The following is a 21,107-nucleotide window of genomic DNA, read 5'->3' as shown; positions in this document are numbered from 1 at the left end:
TACTATCTGGCCCTTTATAGAAAGTTGCTGACACTTGATATCAGGTCCTGACAGGGAGCATTGGAGCAGGAGGGAGAAAGAACAGAGTGGAGACCATCTATAGACAGAGGCTGGAAGGCTGCTTTTGAGCACAGGTGAGGTTTCTGGAGAATTCCCTGAGGCTCTTGAGGAGACTTTGCAGGGGCCTGGAGATCATGCATGATCAGAGGGGGCAAGAGCAGGAAATGTGAGTTTTTGACGTTAACATAACTTCATTCATCTCCACAGGATGATGGGCTAGAAAGGGTTTGGGTTTATTCTCATGAACACTTTTGTGGGAGGGTCATCAGCCCCATTTTACTGGTGGGAAGTTGAGCCCATGAAGATCCTGTTGAAAGCACAGTGCTAGGAAACACAGATCTCTGGTTCTTGGATGCCGAATTTCTTCCTGCTGCATCCATTCTGCTGAGCCTCAGACTGGGTCACGACAGCTGCCTTGTCCACCTGTGGTGGCAGCACAGGGATGCCATCTGAGCTTGGCTCTGCTTCAAGGGGTCCCTTCTCCCAGGCAAACCCAACCCTAGAGCTGAAGGCCACGCTGTGTCAGATTCTGGAAAGGCTGTGGGAATTGCTAATTGAAGCAGAACCTCAGAGAACCACAGAACCTCAGAGTCTCCAATCCCCCATCCAGGAAAGACCTTTCCCACTCTCCCTTCCATTTGTCTCCTCCTTCCTTCCCGTTCCCAGCTGGTCCCAGCTTCTTAGCCTGGCATTCAAAGTCCTCCTCTTTCAATACACTGCTTGAGAAGATGAGTCTTTAAAAACAATATTTATGTTCTCACAATGTTCTTCAGGTCACAGGTGTGTAGTAAAGAATTTAACATTGCCCCAAGAGAGGTCTGACCCTTGCCCTCAGCTTCTGGGAGGTAAATGCTCAGCCCTTGGAATGTCATGCTTGATCAGAGTGTCTCTTTTTGCCTGGGAGCCTTGGGCCAGCCAGATAATAACAATGTGGTTTTGGACGGGGCTGTGGTTCAAGAAACATCAGCTTGACCTCCTGAGGGGCTGGAAACTGAGATCAGCCACTTGAGCAGTCAACCATGTCTAAGTGATAGAACCCCAGGAAGAGGGGACATGAAGGTTTCCCTGGTTGGCAGTGCAATGAGTGTGTTGTCACACATTGATGCCAGAAGAATAACACTGTTCAGACTCCACGGGGAGAGGAGGGCTTGGAGCTCTGTGTTTGGACCCTCTTGGATTCTTCCTCGTGTCCTGCCTCCCATGGCTGACTTTAATCTGCATCCTTTTGATGCAGTAAAACCTAACTTGAGTATGAAAGGTTTTGGTGAGTTCTGTGAGTCCTTCAAGCAATTTTTGAAACTAAAGGTGGTCTTGGGAACTTTCAGACTACTGGTGTCAGAGGTGACCATGGTCTTGTGGACTGTTCTCAAACTCTGCAGTGGCTAACTTTCACAACATCCACCAGCAACAGCCCCTGGAGAGAAAGGAATTTGAGTGTCTTAGTTACTACTTAGCTACTACCCAGAAGGCAGCTGATTTTCTTTCCCTAGCCTCCAGCACTCCTTTCTTATCTTATTTCCATCCAATTCTTCTATCTACTTTTTTTTTTAAATCTACTTCTCTGCCTTCTTCCTTCTCTTCCTGCTGGGAAGGAATGTTGGAGGATCGCCTTTTGAATCTTGGAGGGCCTCTTCTCTAGGGATTTTTCTGAAGAAGATGGTCCTACATTTTCTGAGGACTGATGCCCAGTGGGCTTTAGTGTAGCAAGGGGAGGAGGCAGGATGACACCCCAGGAACAAAGCCCTTTGCGTCTGCCAGGAATTTTGTTGATTACACATGTACTTGAGATCCAAGGAGCCCATGTGGCTGGCTTGAGCTAGGCCAGTCTATTCGAGAGACTGCAAGTACCTTTCTGACCACTTTAGGTGCCAGCATCTTTACCCCAAATGCCACTGAGTCTGATGGATCCATACTAGTAAGGATTCTGTAACATAACATTTGAAAAATATAAATGAAAATCAATAAAAAAGTGATATACCATATTCTGAAATGAGTAATATCCATAAATCAATAAAACTGTGTTAAATCAAATATATGCTTCTCTCTCTCTAACCCACTCTCTTCTTTATTTCTCTGAGCTAAAGAAACGCTTAGCCAGATAAAAATGGCTAACGTGTAAGGAAGGCTTACTACATGTCATATACTATTCTAGCTACTTCGAACGGGCTATGTGATTTAATCCTTAGCGCATCCCTGTGTGGGGGGTATTGTAATCAGTCGACAGATGAATAGGATGAGGTTCAGAGACCTTGTGTGAGGTGACACAACCATGAGGGACTATACCTGGGATTTGAACACATGCAGTTCCACTCTGGACCCTGTACTCTTAACCACCTGCTCCCTTCCTGCCAGGGGAACAAGTTCTGTCCTGAACTATTTGACCCTTTTCTTTGATCACCCTGGTTCTTTAGAGTAGGGCTCATGCAGTTTTAATTGGAATCCTGATAGAACAGGGATTGTGTTGCTTGGCTGATATAACTGTTGCGGAGATCTCTTAGGCTTCTGATGTGCCATTACTCAGCAGTCAGACTCTCGGCACAGAGCACTCATCCTGGTGTTACTCTACACATGTGTTGCTATGGAATTGGGCAACAGGGATGTCTGCTAAAACCCCTCTTTCCTTGACCTTTCCTGAGCTGCATCAGCAAATAACTCCTGCAACCTGCCCGTCCTGAGGTCTGGTTGGAGAGGGGCTGGTAGATCATAAAGGGCTGGTCCCTTCTGCATGTCATGTCTTGGCTCTCTGGCCCCTGGCTCAGACTCCCTCAGACGCTGTAATCATTAACTCTCGCAGGAAGCCCACGAGCTTGATAGGTATCGGAGCATCTGCTTCTGCCCAGTTAGATACAGTGACTGTTGAAGTCCTGAGATGGAGGGAAGTCAGCAAAGAGATGGCGGTGGGGGGGTGGCCGGGCAGGAGCCGGGTGGTGGGGGGCTGCGGCTGAGGAGGGACATGGGCCTGTGGAGCGCCGTGTCCCTGATTGCTGGCTGTATGATCGGCTCTGGCATCTTCATGTCTCCACAGGGGGTCTTGGTCTACATGGGCAGCCCCGGAGCCAGTCTTGTGGTCTGGGCACTCTGTGGCCTTCTGGCCACCCTGGCTGCCCTGTGCTATGCTGAACTGGGGACCCTGGTTCCCGAATCTGGAGGGGAATATGCCTACATCCTACGAACCTTTGGGTCTTTACCAGCCTTCCTGGTCATCTACACATTTGTGCTGGTGGGCAGACCAGCTGCCATCGCTGCCATCTCTCTGAGCTTTGCCGAGTATGTCACGGTCCCCCTTTACCCGGGCTGCTCCTCACTGCCCCAGGCTGTGCTCAAGGGTGTGGCTGCCACCTGCATCCTGCTGCTGATGCTGGTCAACTGCTGGAGCTCGAGGATGGCTACCACGCTGATGAACGTGTGCACAATCACCAAGGTGCTCTCCTTGCTGGTCATCATGGGTGGCGGCGCCGTGGTGCTGGGCCAGGGCCGTGGCCGTGTGCAAGCCCTTCTGTTCACCTTCCACAACATGTCGCAGCAGGCCGGGCACATCGGCATGGCCTTCTACCAGGGCCTGTGGTCCTTTGATGGCTGGAACAGCCTCAACTGTGTGATGGAGGAACTCAAAAATCCAAATGTGAGTCCATGATACTGCTTCAGGGGGTGAAATCTCTGAACAGCACCAAGTTCCAATGATTGTTATTTGAGCTAAGACCCTGAGAAATCGGCTGACGACAGGGCTCCCTTCCTGTACTCGTGGGACTTAAATGCCAGCCCACTATCTATCCTGATTAGTTTATGTAATTATATGAATAATAACTTCTCAAGTAAGCAGAGGACTTTACAGTGTCATACCTATGGTCTCATTTTGTTGCCCTGGGAGGTAGGCATTGTCATCCCATTTTTCATGTGGAAAAACCAAGGTTCATAAAGGGGAAGTGAGTTGGAGGTCATACCACTAGTAAGAGGCCACGCTTGACGACACTCAGCTTGCTCTCTCCTGGACTGCTCTCTCTGGAACACTGTGGTAGATGTAACTTAATTCACACCTGCCAAAGTGTGGGAGCCACTACAGGACATGGCATCATGGTTTGGGACAGAAGAATGGGCCAGTCTTGCCTGGCTCACCCCACCTGTGAACCTGGGGCTGGCTAGTCATTGCCCTTGGAGGTGGGGATGGATCTGCAGGGACCCCTGGGAGGCATATGGAACGTGCAGACTCTACAGTTACTATGGACTCTTTGCTATCAATCTATTTGCCTACGATGCTATTTGTTTTCTTCTGCCCCTGCAGGAGTTTTAAATTCTCATAGAATGAAAACTGCAAGTGTTTTTCTCTTTGTCTCAGGGCTGGCTTAAGGGTCATTACCTCTCCCAGTGTCTCAGCAAAGGCTCCCTGGAGCAGGGTTTGGGAGAAGTTGGGAGGAGAGGAGGAGCTTGGAGACTAAAGTTTAAGAGCAGAGAGAGACAGGAGTCCTGGTACCTGGTTTTTATTCTTGCATGTAATTCCTTATGCCTCAATTCTTTGCCTATAAAAATGGAGCTCAAATTAGCTGGCCTGCCTACATCACAGGGCTTTGGGGTACCGAACGGTATAATCACCTGTGGGGGATGGCTCGGGCTCCAAGTGCTGTCAACAGCTGTACAGTTGCAATGTTAGGTGAATGATAAGGTGCACTCAGGTTGGCTCTAGGGTGGAGTGGGAGTTACAGAGCTCACCTAGGTCATGGGGGCTAGGCTCCTTTCTCTCTGCCCTCAGGCCCTGGGCTCAGAGCTGTCCAGGGGAAAAGTAAGGGGCCCAAAGATGAGCACCCATGCTCTAGAGCAGGGATCGGCCAACTTTTCCTACAGAGGATCAGAGACTTGATATTTTAGGCTTTGAAGGCCACATGGTCTCTGTCACGGCTACTCAACTCAGTTGCAGCATGACAACAGCCATAAGTAAACAAATGAGTGGGGCTGTATCTGGATAAGTTTTATTTACAAAAACAAATTGGCTGGATTTGGTCCACAGGCCATAGTTTGCTGTATATTGAACATTTTGGATAAATGTGGGTTTTAAAGCAAAAACAAAACCATTCCTCTGAAGGCTAGCATTTAAAATTCTGCCTCTACCTCTGCCCTCTGAAGCACACAGTACGTGTTTCTTTGTTCGTTCCACACTCTTTTCAAGAAGCTGCAGAGCCTCTGCCAAATTCAGGCCAGCCTTATGCCTACATGCCCTGGGATTCGAGTGGAGAGTTAAGGTACTTGAGAATGAAACCAGGAAATCTCACTGTTCTTATGGTGTCTTGTCCAGAAACCTGTTTGGGGCACAACTCATACCTCTGTAGCTGTTACAGCTCATTAGCTGGCAGGTGGGCTGTCCAAGCTGAGTCAAGTTCAGGGGCACACAAGGCTTCTTCCCTCTGACTTGGCGTGGGCTAGGTCATGCAGACTGCGGTGATGAGGAATTTGTTGCTATGCCCGTGCTATGATTGGGGCAATTTTCTTTGCCTTCAGATTCCCAGATTTTGGACCCAGAAGGGACCTGAGAGAACCCATCTCTATTGCTGCCCTATTTGCGTCACTATCACAACTTTGCTACGTGACCTGCTAGGTTGGGTGACCAACCATCCTGGTGGCCCAGGACTGAGGGATTCCCAGGGCTGCTGGACTTTTAGTGTTTAGAGCTGGAAAGGCCCAGGCAAGCTGGGATGAATTTATCACCCTTCCTGGCCTTTGCCCTTGGAGGACAGGACAAAATGAGACAGGACAGAGGCTTGGATAGAGTAAAGCAGGTGTGCTTGCTGGGGCACTGCTCCCACCTGCTGCTAGAGCTCAGAAAAGGGAGCTCCCATGAGGCAGAGTAGTCAGGGGGGCTTCCTGGAAGAGGAGGGCTGGGGCTGAGCCTCAAAGGACTGATGTGGTTTTTGGCAGAACAGCCATGTAGAAGCAGTAGGAACCTGAACCAGAAAGAAGAGGGCATGTTTGTGTCTCAAGAAAAAAATAAGGGAGAGGGGGTGTTTGAGGACAGACATAGCACCCAGGCTGATCACAAGGACTGGAAGCAGGCCCTGAGATTACTTCTCCATCCTCAATGCCCCTTGCCCTCCCCTGCAGATCCACCTTCAAACTTTTCTGTGGGCAGAACTCAGCCCTGGCAGAAAACTCTAGAAACTGCTTTTTATATAATATTGGAGAACAGAAGATACGCTTCTCAGGGGCAGATGCTTAAATGGGGGAGGGTCCTATCTAGTTGGTAGGGGAGGTCTGCCTGGGACTGTGGTGCAGCCTCACAGGGACCGCTCTGTGCTACGCTGAAAGCGCGCTCCCTGCATCTTGGTAAGGAAGGACCTCTTCTCTGTTTTGTTTCATGTTACGTTGTAAGTGTCAGGAACAGCAGTGCCATGCTCTGGGGTAACTGTTGGTACTTAGGGGAGAGGCTCTGGTTTTATCAGCGCTTGCCAACCCTTACCAAGGTAAGCCAAAGGCATCTAGCTGTCCAGGAGACCCAGGAGTGCTGTGGACATGCTTCTTTTACTTTGAGGTATGTTCTTACTTTGAAGTCTAAAGATGTCTACCCACGGCTTGCCTGAGCCTGGGGAGTGTTGGGTAAAGTTCCAGAGGGAGGCCCCTCCCCTCTGTTTGCTCTTGGCTCCAGAATGATGTCCAGAGGTAGGGGTGCAGTGTGGGAGGGAGTATTCTACACTCTGATTTCACCCAGTTTTCATCCATTCCTCAATTTTCAAATTTAATTTAATTTTTGTATTTGTTTTTATTTTTATTTTTTAATTGAAGTATAGTCAGTTTACAATGTTGTGTCAATTTCTGGTGTACAGTGTAATGTTTCAGTCATGGATATACATACATATATTCATTTTCATACTCTTTTTCATTATAGGTTATTACAAGATATTGAATATAGTTCCCTGTGCTATACAGTAGGACCTTGTTGTTTCTCTATTTTATATATAGTAGGTAGTATATACGCATCTCAAACTCCCAATTTATCACTCCTCAATTTTTATTGAATGCCTGCTCAGTACATTTTTTGGGGGGTGACCAGGGGTTGGCTGGGTGCTGAGGCTCCAACAGTGCAAACCAGTCCAAGTACCCACAGTCCCTGTGTCCAAGCCCTTCCTTTCCCTTCCTCTTTGCTGATCCTCACACCCTGCAGAGAGGCAGAGCAGTGGGGAAGCCCCATTTCACAGATCCCCAGTGATCCCCAGTGATCTCCAATGATCCCCAGTTCCCCCAGTGATCCCCAGTTTCCACTTGAGGATACTGAGGGTCAGAAGAGAATCCCTGGTGTAATGGCCCTCAATCTGGGCCTGTGTCCCAGGGACACTGAAACTAGGCAGGGTTTGGCATGGTGGGTCCTGGAATATTAGCTGGAGCTATCAGCTGACTTTGGAGAGCTGTAACTTTCCTGTCTCTTCTCCTCGCCTGTGCTCTTGTGGTTGCCCCTGGTGGGCATGCCTCCCTATTCCACCAGCCTGAATCGCCTCTGTTCTTCAAGAACACAGCATAAGGCCCTGCTCATTCCAGAGGCTCTGCTGGTGGCTCCTCTCCCCTCTCCACCCTGTCAGCCCTCTGTACCTCCACTGCTCTGACTGTCAGCACCCCTCACGGCGTCCCAGCACATCTGCCCCTTGGTGTGTCCATGCCGTGAGACTCTGAGCTCATGGAGGAGGTTGCACAGGGCCTGAGTGGCCCCTGGCTTGGCACGTGCCCTGTGGCCAGGATAAGCTCAGTGCTGCACTGCTGAGCTTGTTCCAGGGGCCTGGGAAGGACCTCACTGGCTAATATGTGGCCTCTTCTCCCTGACTCTGCAGCAGAACTTGGTGTGGGCGCTGATGATTGCCATCCCCCTTGTTACTGGCTTGTACATCCTGGTCAACATCAGTTACCTGCTAGTGTTGTCACCCCGCGAGATCCTTTCCTCTGATGCTATGGCCGTGAGCTGGGGGTGAGTGAGTCATGTGACGTGTTCATGGCCCTAGGGAAGGCTGGTGCCCCATGAGTGTTTCAACCTGCCCCTGGGTCTGGCTTGCTCCATTTCTGAGTGGGCTCCTGAGGCCGTCTTCCAGGTTGCTGCCAGAAATCCTGCCCTTGATCCCTCTGTTGTCCTAGGAACCAGGTTCTGGGGGCCTGGGCCTGGCTGGTGCCCTTGGCTGTCGCACTCTCCACATTCGGCTCTGCCAACTGGACATTCTTCAGCGGAAGCCGTGTGTGCTATGTGGCTGCAAGAGAGGGCCACATGGTGAGATGGGGTCTGGGCTGGGCAAGGGGGTGCTGGAGGGACTTCTCCGGCTGGGGGCTTAGCATTCAGACCAAACCAGGACTTGCCCTAAAGACACAGCCCTCTTCTGAGAATGGGACTCAAGCATCTCATACCTCCCCATTTAAACGCCAGCCCCTTTACATCCAGGTTCTGGGAGATCACCCTAATGGGTCACACTGAGGAGGCTGGAGGTGATAACATTTGTGCACGCCGGTGGTGTGGGGGCAGCGGGAAGGAACCACAGGAACAGAGCCATTGTGTACTCTGGGCCCTCCCCCGGGGCCACTCTGTCAGCTTTTGCTGCAATAACGCTGAGTGGTAGACAACCCCAAATCTCGGTGGCTTACGGCAGCAAACATTTCATGTTGCTCATGCATCGGTGGGTCAGCCATGGCTCTGCCCCAGGCTGGGGCTCCTGTTTGGATCTTCTCAGTCTGACTGTGAGTCTGTTCATATCTCAGGGACCCAGGCCAGGTGGCAGGCGTTCAAGAGACTCAGCCAAACCACTGCGCATATTTAGAGCTTCTGCTGGATTGCTTCTGCTCACACTTCACGGGCAAGTCCAGCATCAGTGGATGGAAGCTGTATTTTTCCCACAGAAGTGGGGAGAGGGGGACTGAGTGTTTGCTGAATGATAATACAGTGTGCACAGTAACGCAATATCCCTCTGTGTGCTCCACCCATACCTGCCCTGGCCTCTCCTCCCACTTCTTCTGTCTCCATCGCCCCCCTGCAAGTCCCTCTTCCTGTCTTGGGAATGAGCAATAAAAAGCTGAAAGATTTGGCCAGGCATCTGCTACAACCCTTCACACTCTCTTAACCCCACATCCTAAGCTATTGGGTCTTGGCTGGCCTGGAGGGATGGGTCCCCAACCTGCACTCTGAGCCTAGTCACCCCCAGTGAGCCATGGTGGCCTACATCTGGAAGCCATGGGAACTGGGGACTGTTAGGTTGAGTACACTAGTGTCCAGAGTGAGTTTGGCAGGGGAAGAGGGTGGGAGCTTCTGGGGACAGATACCACTTCAATCCCCCCTGGGGGCTGCCTGACACCTGGCTTTGCTTCCCAGCCCCGACTTCTGTCCATGGTTCATGTGCACCGCCTCACGCCAGCGCCAGCCCTGCTGTTCACCACCATGGTGGCTTTGGTCCTGGTCATCCTGGGAAGCTTCAACCCCATCGTGAACTTCTTGAGGCAAGTGAGGCTGCCCTCCCAGGCTGAGTATCTCATGGCCCCTATGTGTACCCACTTACCATGTGCACACTTCTAGAAGTCCCCAATGTGTGCGCACTCACACATATGCACATATATATAATCACATGTGCACACACATTTCTAGAAGCCCCTATGAGTGTATACACACACACACACACACACACACACACACTCTTCTGGAAGCCCAGGCTCAGGGATCCTGCACATGCACACCGGTTTCAGCCATTCTCTCTCAGCTGTAGTTTCAAAATTAAATGTGGCTTCCTCCTCTCTTGTCCTGTTTCCAAAAATTCAGTGAGACAATTTCTCACCACAGAGAGAGACAAATTAAAGGCATATGTTGTCTTTGTCAATTTTTTCTTTTTTCATGTCCCTTTACTCTGTCCCTAAGATGACCTGAAAGGATATATTCAGGCTTTACTCACACTTCTTGTAGCCCTGGGCTTGGTGTAATTTTTCCTTTGTAGTCTGGTCTGCATTCTCGATCTGACCCCACAGAACCCTATCGAGGGTGGACCCACAACCAAGCTGTGTGGGCACAATCAGTGACTGCATCAAAGTGGGGAGATGTTCCGACCCCCTTTATCACCTTCTCTGGGGCAGAAATGATGGGCTGTTGTGACATCCATGACAACTATCATTTTATAACCTCATTCAACAGGCAGATCCTTAACCCACCAGGCAGGCATAATGTCTGGGGCAGAGGGGGTGCTTAGAATAATTTTTCAAGCATCACATGTGCTCCTGCTTTGTTGTCTTAAGTGTAGTTAGTCTTCTGGAATAGGATGTACAGTGCTCCATGTGCCTTTCTTCAGAACATTAAGTAACAGACATGGTTTTTCTTTTTATTTTTTTCCCATAAGAAAGAATGAAATCAATACACGGTGTGAATAAAATCAAATCCAGGGTGTCTCTAGGGGATTTAGCCTGAGACAGGGATCCTGACTGAGCATGTCTCGGTACAGAATGAGAATTCTGGATGACTCCTCTCAGCCAGGACCCAATATCTCCTGGTCTTGACCAACTCAAGAGATGACCTGGTCTGAACCTTGCCTCTAAGGTTAGATGGAGTTTTCATCAGACCTACATCAGCCCTTAGGGGAGGCAGAGGCCAGGGGTTTGTCTGGGTGCCCAGTGGTGCACTCATGTCACCAGCTCTCAAGTTGGGGGTGGGGGGGTGGGTCTGCTATGAGTGTGCTTGTCTCTGAGGAGAGCTCAGCCTTCCTTGAGATTCTACCAGCCTCTTTCTTTGAGGAACACAGATTCTCCTCCTTCCCTTTGAAAATTGTCCAGCCAGGGGCTGTCAAAGAAGGCCTGATCTGGTGTCACGTGGGTGAGCGGCTTGTACATGTGCCACTTTGTATCTGAAGATAGAGGCAGGAATGGGCCACTGTGCACCCCCCCCCCCCAGTGCATCCTTGTCCCCAGTGGCCCAGCCTTGCCTTCTTTCCTTGGTCTGCACAGGTAAGGGGAGCTGGGGGTGGTTGAAAGACCCTGGACGAGGGTGCAGCTTGGCCCCAGGTTGCAACTAGTAGGCCAGCTGCTCTTGCCCTCCCACCCGTGGCTGAGCCTGGCAGTAAGCAGCTAGTGTCTGCCTTTCAGCTTCCTTTCCTGGCTCACCTACGGAACCACCATTAGCTGTCTCCTGTACTTGCGGATGAAGAAGAAGAGTCTTCCCCGACCTTACAAGGTAGACTTCGGGATACACACGGGGCATGTACAACTCGAGGCTGTGGCATGAGGCGGATCATTGGACCACAGCCTCATTCAGGGCCCAGAGGAAGAAAGCAAGGGGTGACCACTGTCGTATTTGGGAGATAATTTCTGTATGTCCCGGGGGGGGAGGGACAACGGAATCACAAGGCGTCTACTCTGCTTGCTGGGGCCTCATTTCTCCTCTGGAGGACCCTGAGGGAGAGCAACAGGAGATGAATGAAGAGAGGACATATGCACACAGCGGGAGTTATGTAACACAGAGTGGATCAGGCTGGGTCCCAAAGCCTCTGCTCCCTGGAGGGCCCCCTGTGGCCCAGCAGGTGTCTCCCCTTGCCTGGCAAGGTATCACAGTAGGGACCGGAAGAGAGGAGCTGGTGGCAGGTGGAAGTGACAGGAAGGCAAGCAGGAGGGACAGAGCCCAGGGGTCACATACCACCTCCTATGACCCTCTTCATCATCCAGGTCTCTGTGTCTACGGCAGGTCCCCACCATCATCCCAGCCATCATGCTCCCTGCCTCCCTCTACCTAGTGCTAGCACCCATCATTGACCAACCTCAGATAGATTTCCTGTACGTCCTCCTGTTCCTGCTCAGTGGCTTCCTGGTCTATTTCCTGTTTGTCTACTTCCGGTGCCAACCCAAGTGTTTGCAAGTGGCTACCCTGCATCTCCAGCTGCTCCTGGAAGTTGTTCCAACCACTAAAAATGCTGACTGAAGGACCGAACAGGTCCACACTGCCCTCTTTGCTGTAGACACCTCTGTCCCCACACAAGTGGCCTTGCCAACTTCTCTGGATTGACTATGCATAATTATACTAAGTTTCTAAAGTGCTATGACATAGCTATTGCCAAGTTTGGAGTTATCTGCCCAGGACAGCATCTTCTCTAGGAACTTCCTTCAACAGAGGTGGATCCCATAGCCACACTTGTATTACATGACTGCCTCCCTGGGTCACATCTATGTCATATTCCAGGTGGGCAGCTTAACATATGTTTCCTTCTTTTGGGATTTTGGGATTAGAATTCTGATGGTTGCTTGAGCTGAAGAATTGTAAATCTTGGGATCTCTGTGGGCCATCTTCCATCGTGTGAGCAGAGAAGTAGAGAAAGCCACCATGGAGAGAAGAATGAAGAAGATACACAGTGAGGTGGTGCTGAGAAATTGTGTGGTCATCAAGAGTTGAGGGGGGGGGAAGCCTGAGAGGGCAGTAGCCTTAATCCTTGGCTATTTTTCAGTTCTGGACTTTTATTTCTGTGGTCTAACTGCCATCTGACTGTCCTTCCAGCTTTGTGATTGTCTGGGGCAACCTGATACCTTATAATAAATTTCCAATTTGGGCTCAAGTGGGTTTGAACACGTCCTTATTTCTTGCAATTAGAAAAGCTTTGGTCTGACAAAACTTGTTTGGGAAGACATGATCCTTTAGTTAATGTTTAAAGCTGCCAACTTGCTTGAACAGGGAAAGAAACAAGAGACATATCCCTGGGAAGGAGGGGTTTTATGGGCTTTGGGTAAAAGGGAGGACAGTCAAACTTCTCAAAGAGAGAAGAAAAGTTAGAGCAGATCCCAGAAGGCTAATGCGGTTACAGAACTAAAGAGCATCAAGGGGGCAGAGATATCTGGCTGCCCAGGTAGGAAAGAGCGACAGGAAGAAAGGACTGTTGCACCTCAGTACACAGGGAGAGGTGACTCCAAGAGGAGCAGCAGAGAGCACTGCATCTCTACTCCTGAAACTGGACCTAGGCTGCCCGCCCAGGGCTTTGCTCTCTCAGCTTTCCGATATGGAAACAGCTGCGATAAATACAGAGCACTTCCCATGGGCTTCCTTCTTTTGCTCTATCATCTCTGAATATATGCCCTTAGGAAACATCTTTTTTATAGAATAAAGTTTATATTTGTATACTTATGCTTTTAATTTTTTTTTAAATTGAAGTACAGTCAGCTTACAATGTTGTGTTAATTTCTGGTATACAGCATAATGTTTCAATCATTCATATACATACATATATTCTTTTTCATATTCTTTTTCATTATAGGTTACTACAAGACATTGAATATAATTCTCTCTACTATACAGTATAAATTTGTTTATCTATTTTATATGTAGTAGTTAGTGTCTGCAAATCTTGAATTCCAAATTTACCCCTTCCCGCCCCCTTCCCCTACCCACCCCCGGTAATCGTTAAGTTTGTTTTCTATGTCTGTGAGTCAGTCTCTGTTTTGTAAATAAGTTCATTTGTGTTGACATGCTTTTAACTTTAAAATAAAAAATACTATACAATTTTTAAAGGTGGAAAATTATGTGATATTATATATATTTTTTAAAAGGTCAGAATTTTATTGCTTTAGTCCAAAGTCTTCTTTGGGTTCTTCAGAAAAAAGGTCAGAAACAAAACTATCTTAAAACCGTAACATGGTGGGGAGGACATAGCTCAGTGGTAGACTGTGTGCTTAGCATGCATGAGGTCCTGGGTTCAATCCCCAGTACCTCTGCTAAAATAAATAAATAAAAACCTAATTATCCACTCCCTGTAAAATAAAAATAAATGAATAAAACCCACAATTTAGCAGTTAAAAAAAGGTGAATTTCTGAATATAAGAGTAAACAGCATCTTTAGAGCTAGTGTCCCATTAGAGGTGCTCTGATTGGTATGTCACAAATGCCAGGTGATCTGGTCAGAGACAAAAAGGCAGAGAAGTACTTAGATGGTGAGACAAGAACCAGGTAGGAAGATAGCCACTTGGCAGAGAAGGAAGAGCCCGGCCTCAGCCTCCCTTCTCACTGGGCGCAGGCGTGTCCCGGGCCCTCCCACAGGCCCCGGGGATCGGGGATCTTGTGAGGCACAGACCCTGTGAGGCCGGGTGAACCCGAGTTACTGCCTTTGTCCGCTGACCCTGCTCCAGGAGCCCCAGCTCTGTCTGCGAGTCATTGATCCTGGCGCCGCTCCCAACTGTTAATCATTGCAGCCCAGAGAGGGGCCTCTTGAGTGGGAACCTCAGACAGGGAGGGATTCCACCCCGTCTCTACGGGCAACCGGGCAGTTGTACAGTCTGCATCAGCTGCTTCAAGCTCAGTGCTGGGAATGTGCCCCTGGCCCACCTGCTCTGGGGGTGTGGTGGGGCCCGACTGGGCGGCCCAGGAAGTCCGTGGGGCCAAGTGAGGCTGTGAGAGCAGTTTGGCTCAGATAATGAGGGGCCCCAAGTGAGGCATCGGGGCTTGAGTTAACCTGCAGCTTTGGGGAGGAGAGTGGTGCTTTGGAAGGTGAATCTAGCTCCTTGGGCTGTAAGAAATGAGGAAGAGAGTGACTGTTGAGGGGACCTGGGGTAGGGGGTGGCAGTGGGTATGAGGGGCATGAAGGACCTGGGGCACACAGCAAGGAGGACCAGCCTGGTCTTCCTGGTTGCAGGTGAGGAGGAGGAGACGTCAGCTAGGACTCAGGGTTCACGCCTGTGTGGCTTGGTGAACGTGTTATCATTCATAGAAATAAGGAAGAGGGGAGGAGAGGTTTGGAGAAGAGGAAGGTGTTTTATTTTGTTCAGTTTGAAATGCTGCAGGAGGTTCCTGTGAGGAAAGTTAGGGGGTTTGTGGATCTGGAGCTCAAAAACCAAGTCAAGGCTAGAGATACATGTTTAGAAATAAAGGTAGGAATTGAAGCCATGAGCTTAAATGAGAGTAGTGAAGACAGAAGTTTTTGATGCCACAAACAAGCTGTTTAAAGCAATGACCAACCTCATAGAAATCTACTGGGTTTGTTCTAAAAGTGTTCCCCACCATTCGTCACTTATACACATGTGCACACTTCCTGCATGTGAGTCACAATACTCATGTCCCTACGCTGAAGAACAAGAGTGCATTGCACAGAGAAGTTCTTAAAGAATCTTCTCCTTAATATTTGGGGAGGGGCTTGATCCATGCCAGCTTCAGGGTACTCAGAGGATAGCCAACTCCCTTGCTGCCACACTGAGTCCTGGCCCTGGGTCTGTCCTTGGGGATGTCATTGGAAGGCAGCAAGGATGTCTGGGTGTTTTGGCTCCTTGGCACCATAGCTCACCTGGCCCAGGCCCTGCCTGCTGGGCCCCACGTCCCAGGGCTTGGAGTCTTGTTTCTGACCTGCCTCAGGGACGACTCCTGCCCCGAGCTGCCCTTTTCTGGTACCAAGTGCTGGACATGAGGGCTGTCTGTACACCTGACCTTGCTGTTGTCTCCTGAGACCCTGTCCTTCTCACTACCTTGGAGCCATGGAGGACACAGAGGTGCTGACACCCAATAAAGCAGCCGTGAGACTGCCAGCAAACTGAGCATCTGGGGCTGCGGCGTCCACCCACCCAGGACCTCACCCACTCCTGGAATCCTGGACACCTCGACAGCCTGAGGGGAAGCTCTTCCTCTTGCCAAGCCAGGTTTGGAGTTCTCTCTCTGGTCCAGGCCCTAGCACAGGGAGGGGACTGGGTATAGGGGCCTCCTCTGGCCTGGGAGCTAGAAAACCAGAGGCACTTCTGGGTGGAAAGCTTGGTGATCCAGCTTGGGGTTGCCAAACACAAGCACCAGTGACTCTTCTGAATCCTGGTTTAGAATCTTGTAACCCTGGTAACAAGACTCGTGAGCCTGTGGCTGGAGGGAACTTCCTGTTTACTGCTGGTGTCAGGGCTGGTCTGAGAGGGACAGCCTTCTGCGGTTAACTTGAGCCATGACGTCCCCCACCCTTCCCTCAGGCTGACTCATTATCCCCCCATCCCCCCACTGCCTCCACCCCCAGCCCTGGTCCAGGGTTGGAGGCTGGGCCCCCTCCAACCCAGGGGAAGGGTCTGCTCCCCTCTGGTGGCCTGGGCCAGAAGCAGTCTTCATGCCCTGTCTGGACAGCCCACCTGATGCCTTCTCACACCCCTGTGACTTTGGTGGTACCCCACTTCACAAAGAAAGAAACTGGGGTTGCCAAATTTAGCAAAAAGTAAAATATAATAGAAAAGAAAATGTCTTGTGAAATTTGAACTTCAGATAAACAACAATACTTTTTAGTGTAAGTATGTGCTGTGCTTTATCTGTGAACCCTAAAAGGAGCTCAAACCCAGGCAGGTGGAGCAGCCCGTGTGGGCCCTGTGGCTGGCAGTGCACGGTTCCTGCCACTCGGCCGAGGCCTCTCCACATCCCACGGCCTGCAAGCAGGTCCAGCTTGGTCACCACTGCGACTCCTGCCCTGGGATCATAGGTGTGCCCCTCTAGGTTGTTAGGATGCTGCTAGAAGTGGGGATAACGGTCTGACACCACTACAGAAGGAGGCAGACATTCTGCAGCAGTGGTTTCAGAACCTTGTCATGGACCTGCAGCATCTGCAGCTGTGATGGTCAGTCTTCCGCGTCAGCTTGACTGTGCCATGGGGTACCCAGACATTTGGTCAAATATTCTTCTGGGTGTGTCTGTAAGGCTGTTTCTGGATGAGATGAACATTTGAATTCTTAGGCTGAATAAAGCGGATGGTCCTCCCGATGTGGGTGGGCCTCATCTAGTCAGCTGAAGGCCTGAATAGAACAAAAAGGCTGACCCTCCTGCAAATGAGAGTGAACTCCTCCTGCCTGACTGTTTTTGAGCTGGGATGCCCATTTTTCCTGCCTTTGGACTCAAACTGAAATATTGGCTTCTCCTGGGTATCAAGCTTGCTGGCCTTCAGACGAATTACATCATCTTTCTCCTAGGTCTCCAGCTTGCTGACTGCAGGTCTTAGGACTTCTCAGCCTTCATAGTCACGTGAGCCAACTCTCTCTCTCTCTCTCTCTCTCTCTCTCTCTCTCTCTATATATATATATATATATATATATATATTTTTTTTTTTTTTTTTTCCCATTTACACCCTCAGCAGACTGGAGGGTGTCACATTAGTGACGGTGATCTCCTACACTCAGTCTACTGATGCAGGTGCTAATCTCTTTCGGGAATACCTTCACACACAAGCAACCAGAAATAATGTTTTACCAGCTGTCTGGACATCCCTTAGCTCAGGCAGGTTGACACATGAAACTAACCATCACAGGCACCCACTATCCTGCTTTACTGTTCTCTGCTCCACTTGCCCTGTTTCTGAAAGACTCTCTTGCCTAATCTGAGGCACCTGGTAAGTATTCTTGTTGGTTCTGTCTCACACTGTGGGGCATTTTTTAACAAGTCTCTTCACCTCTGGGTGCCTCAGTTTCCTCACCTGTGAGACAAGGAGGTTGAGCCTTGCTCCACAGGGGAGTTGTAAGGGGTTAACAAGCTTCTGAGGACTGAGCACGTGGGTAGAGGAGATTTAAAAATTACGTGTTCACCCCCTTCCATCTGGGCATCGTGTCACCAGGGAGGTGGGAAAGGCTGGATGGGCTGTGCCAAGCCTGTACACTGGACAACAGGAAAGGCCTCTGCAGCAGGCCCCGCTGTCACCGCCAGCACCTGTGCCACTCGGGCCATGTGGTCCAGTAGATCCTGTGGTGGTGGAGGTATCAGTGGTGGGAAGATGCCTTGTGGAGTCTGTGGCCAGTCCCAGTGGGAGAATCACAATGCAGAGCCTGGCAACTTTGGAGCGAGGCCAGGCCCTCTGGGACAGAGAACTAAAAGCCTTTTGAAAAACAGCTTCTGGAATGCTTCTGGGCCCGAGAACAGACAGAACTTCAGCACGGGACGTCAAGTGACCATGCGGCCAAAACTACCATCATGAACTGAGTCCTGGCAGAACCACCAAATCATAAGATTGAGCAGGTCAGCAACAACCCCCAGTGAGAGGGCAGAGGGGCATTTCTGAGTGTGAGCAGGACCAGAGGACACAGCAAGCAGGCAGCCCAGAAACCCCATGGCACCCACAGCAGTTGCACCAGCGCCCTCCTCAGCTGCCGCCCACGGCTGTAGAGGATCTGAAACGACCGGATGAAGGAAAAGAAAAAAGACCAAGCTCACTTTCTGGATAGATTCCCTTGGTTACGTAGGTGTAAGCTGGGAATTGATGGCAGCCACGCCACAGACTCTAAACAACAAGGGTTGGAGCATCATGGATGTTGCTTTCCATTAATTTGTTTTCTCATCTATACATTAATTTCATCCATTCATTCTCTCTCTCACAAAGCACCTGTGGTTGGGCCCTGATCCCTCCTGCTTCCTCCAGTAGGACTTGGCACTTCTTCTCCTAGCACATCTCCAGCACTTACCTTTGCATGAAACCCTTTCTATCAGCATTTAAAAATGCTTAAGTCTCTTTCACTGTATAAGAAAACAAAACTTAGACTTTTTTGAAACACAAACGTAGAAATAAGACTTCACCCCACTTCCCTCTAAGCCTATTGCTCATCTTTCTTCTCCCCTTAATGGCTGAACTTCTTAAAAGAATGAATATCTGCTGTCTCAGTGGCTCACCTCCCTAGCACGCCTTGACCACCTCCTCCAGGCAGGCCTCCATCTCTGCCACTTTCTCTAAATGGCCCTTGTCCCTGGCATGCCCTCCTTCTCTCCATCCCTGCTGCCATCAGCCTCACCTCTATGCAGGTCTCTGTAACAGCCTCCTAACTTATCTTTGAGTAACATTATTATTATTATTATTCCTTGGGCTATCCCCCACACAACAACCAGGATGCTCTTTTAAGAGCATAAGTCTCACATTTCATATGTTACTTATATATGTATTTCATATGTTGTATTTGTCTGCTAGGTTCCCACATCAAAATACCACAGACAGGGGGGGGGGGGGGAGGGGGGGCTGAAAAAACCAGAAATTTATTTTTTCACAGTCCCAGAGGCTGGAAGTCCCAGACCAAGGTGTTTGTTTTGGTTTCTGGTGAGAATTTTTGCTTTGCCTTGGAGATGGCTGCCTTCTTGCTGTGTGTCCTCACTTGGCCTCTCCTCATACGTTCCAGTGTGTCTCCTGGTGTCTCTTTCTCAACTTATACAAGAACACCAACCCTTCTGGGTTAGGGCACCACCCATATGACCACATTTAACCTTGATTACATCCCTAAAGGCCCTATTTCCAAATACAGTCACACTGTGGGGATTCAGGTTTCAACATATGAATTGGCAGGGGACACAATTCAGTCCAGGAGAGACCCCAATCCTTTATATGGTCTTCAAAGTCCTGCATGATCAACCTCTTGCCTGTTCTCCTGTAGTCACCTCCCCCCTTTCTTCTGTTTATTTCTCAGTTCCTCAAATATGCAGGCTTCTTCCCTTTCTAAGACCTTAGCACACACTGTTCCTCCTGCTTGAAATATTTCTTTTTGCCACCCTCCCCCACTCCCTTAGTCTATATAATGCCTACTTATTCCTCAAAAATTAGCTCACATGTATTCCTCAAGGGAGATTCCCGTAACTCCAACATCAGGTCAGGGCCCTCCCACTTATATTTCTTCTTTGCGTGCCTTACTTCTCCTGTGCACTTAATATCATTGCAGTTAAATCCTTAACTGTATAATTAATTGTTTAATGCTGCTCTCCCTTCCATAGGATGAAAGCTCCAAAATTGTAAGGACTACATCTGCTTTGTTCACTGCCATGTCCCCAGCACCTAACACACTGCACTGTACACACCGGGACCTTAAAAAACAATTATTTAAAGAATTAATTCACAAAGGTTGAAGGTAGATTCTGTATTGGATTTTCAGGTGAAGAGAAATGCCAGAAATCAGTGGTAATTAAAAATCCCTATCCCTCAGTGAACCTCCTTCTAGTCAGGAAAGCCAGGGTGATAAGAATTATATCATCTTGATCTATTTTGGTAGTTACACAGAAGACTCTACCTGAAATCTCAATGTTAAATTTCCATCCTTGCCCAGATTGCTCAATCATGGGAGATTATTTTCAAAGATGGCTGAAGCAATTTATCCCAAGCTCTTTGCAACATCTGATGACTTCGCTTCTCTTTCTCACAAGAGGGAGTGTCAATTAGTCCTCCCTTTAAATCTGGGTGGGCCCTGTTATTTACATGGGCCATAGAATTTGGCAGAAGTGATGTGATGTGAGTTTTGGGGACCCCCCACAAGAGTCCTTACAGCATCTGCTTCCACTCTCTTGGAAGGCTGCCCCAGGACCACCATGCAAAGAAGCTGAGTGAGACTCTTGAAGGGTGGAAGGGCAAGTGCAGGGGAATCAGGGCGACCCAGCCGATAGCCAGCACCATGTCCTGGACATGCAAGTAAGATCCTCTTGGGTCTTCCTGCCCAGCGAATCTTCCAGATGGAATGAATAGCATGAGCAAGCCCAGGAGAAGCCAACAGAGGAACTCACAGAATTGGGAGAATAATAAATCTTTGCTGGGTGGTTTATTACCCAGAAATGGCTGAGTGGAATGTCAGTCCTCCTAATTTCCACATAATAATCCTATTTCCCCTTCTCTAAACAGTCATGCCCTCCCTCCTGACTCTCTTACTGTCACACTCAGTGTGACTCATCAGAACCCTCCAGAATATCGCTGTTTCGAACTGTAAATCCTAACGAGAAAACAGACAAGATAAGTGATTCACAGCGGGGTCTACATCTGTGACTTCCGCTGAGTCTGGATGTAGAGTGTTGTCAGGCAGCATATACTTGGAAAGCTGGCCACATTCACTGACTCCTTAAGACAGGGGGCTCCTGAGGTGGAAGGTGGCAGCAGAGTCCCTGCACACACCTCCTCTGCCCTTGGATGCAATGTCTACACTTGAAATGCAGCCCAGGATTTTTGCCATACGCAAATCTCCTTCCTGTAACACAGCTGGGCATTCTAGAAGCTCTTCCATGTGTACGCATTGGCCTATCCCGTTGCAGCGTTGGTCGCTGTAGCATTGTCTGTAGAAGAAAAAAACCTGGAATAACACAAATATCCAACAACAGGACAGTGGATCAATATTTACACAATAGAATACTTTACTGGTAA

The 21,107-nt window shown here is 49.4% G+C and overlaps 1 protein-coding gene across 5 annotated transcripts in view; it reads left to right on the top strand.

Annotated features, from left to right (window-relative positions):
- LOC105095727 (b(0,+)-type amino acid transporter 1) overlaps nucleotides 1-13,507 on the top strand; it is a 28,307-nt gene extending 14,800 nt beyond the window's left edge. Inside the window, exons 1-7 of one of the 5 annotated variants that reach the window (XR_010384258.1) lie at nucleotides 2,023-3,682; nucleotides 7,863-7,996; nucleotides 8,161-8,290; nucleotides 9,380-9,504; nucleotides 11,128-11,215; nucleotides 11,723-12,214; nucleotides 13,278-13,507. Coding sequence is in view for 4 of the 5 variants with exons in the window: in XM_010987909.3 (XP_010986211.2) it covers nucleotides 2,930-3,682; nucleotides 7,863-7,996; nucleotides 8,161-8,290; nucleotides 9,380-9,504; nucleotides 11,128-11,215; nucleotides 11,723-11,956 (1,464 nt within the window). In the remaining variant the exon portion in view is untranslated. Of the gene's footprint in view, nucleotides 1-2,022; nucleotides 3,683-7,862; nucleotides 7,997-8,160; nucleotides 8,291-8,772; nucleotides 9,339-9,379; nucleotides 9,505-11,127; nucleotides 11,216-11,703; nucleotides 13,232-13,277 lie in introns of those variants that run through there. The other 4 variants (XM_064494708.1, XM_010987909.3, XM_064494707.1 and 1 more) reach the window with 4 other exon arrangements.
- The last annotated feature ends 7,600 nt before the right edge of the window (nucleotides 13,508-21,107 follow it).

This window comes from Camelus dromedarius, chromosome 15 (assembly GCF_036321535.1).
Source record: "Camelus dromedarius isolate mCamDro1 chromosome 15, mCamDro1.pat, whole genome shotgun sequence".
In the NCBI taxonomy this organism is placed as follows: Eukaryota; Metazoa; Chordata; class Mammalia; order Artiodactyla; family Camelidae; genus Camelus; species Camelus dromedarius.
Note: the sequence above shows the minus strand (reverse complement) of the source record. Positions and strands in the feature narration are given on the sequence as shown.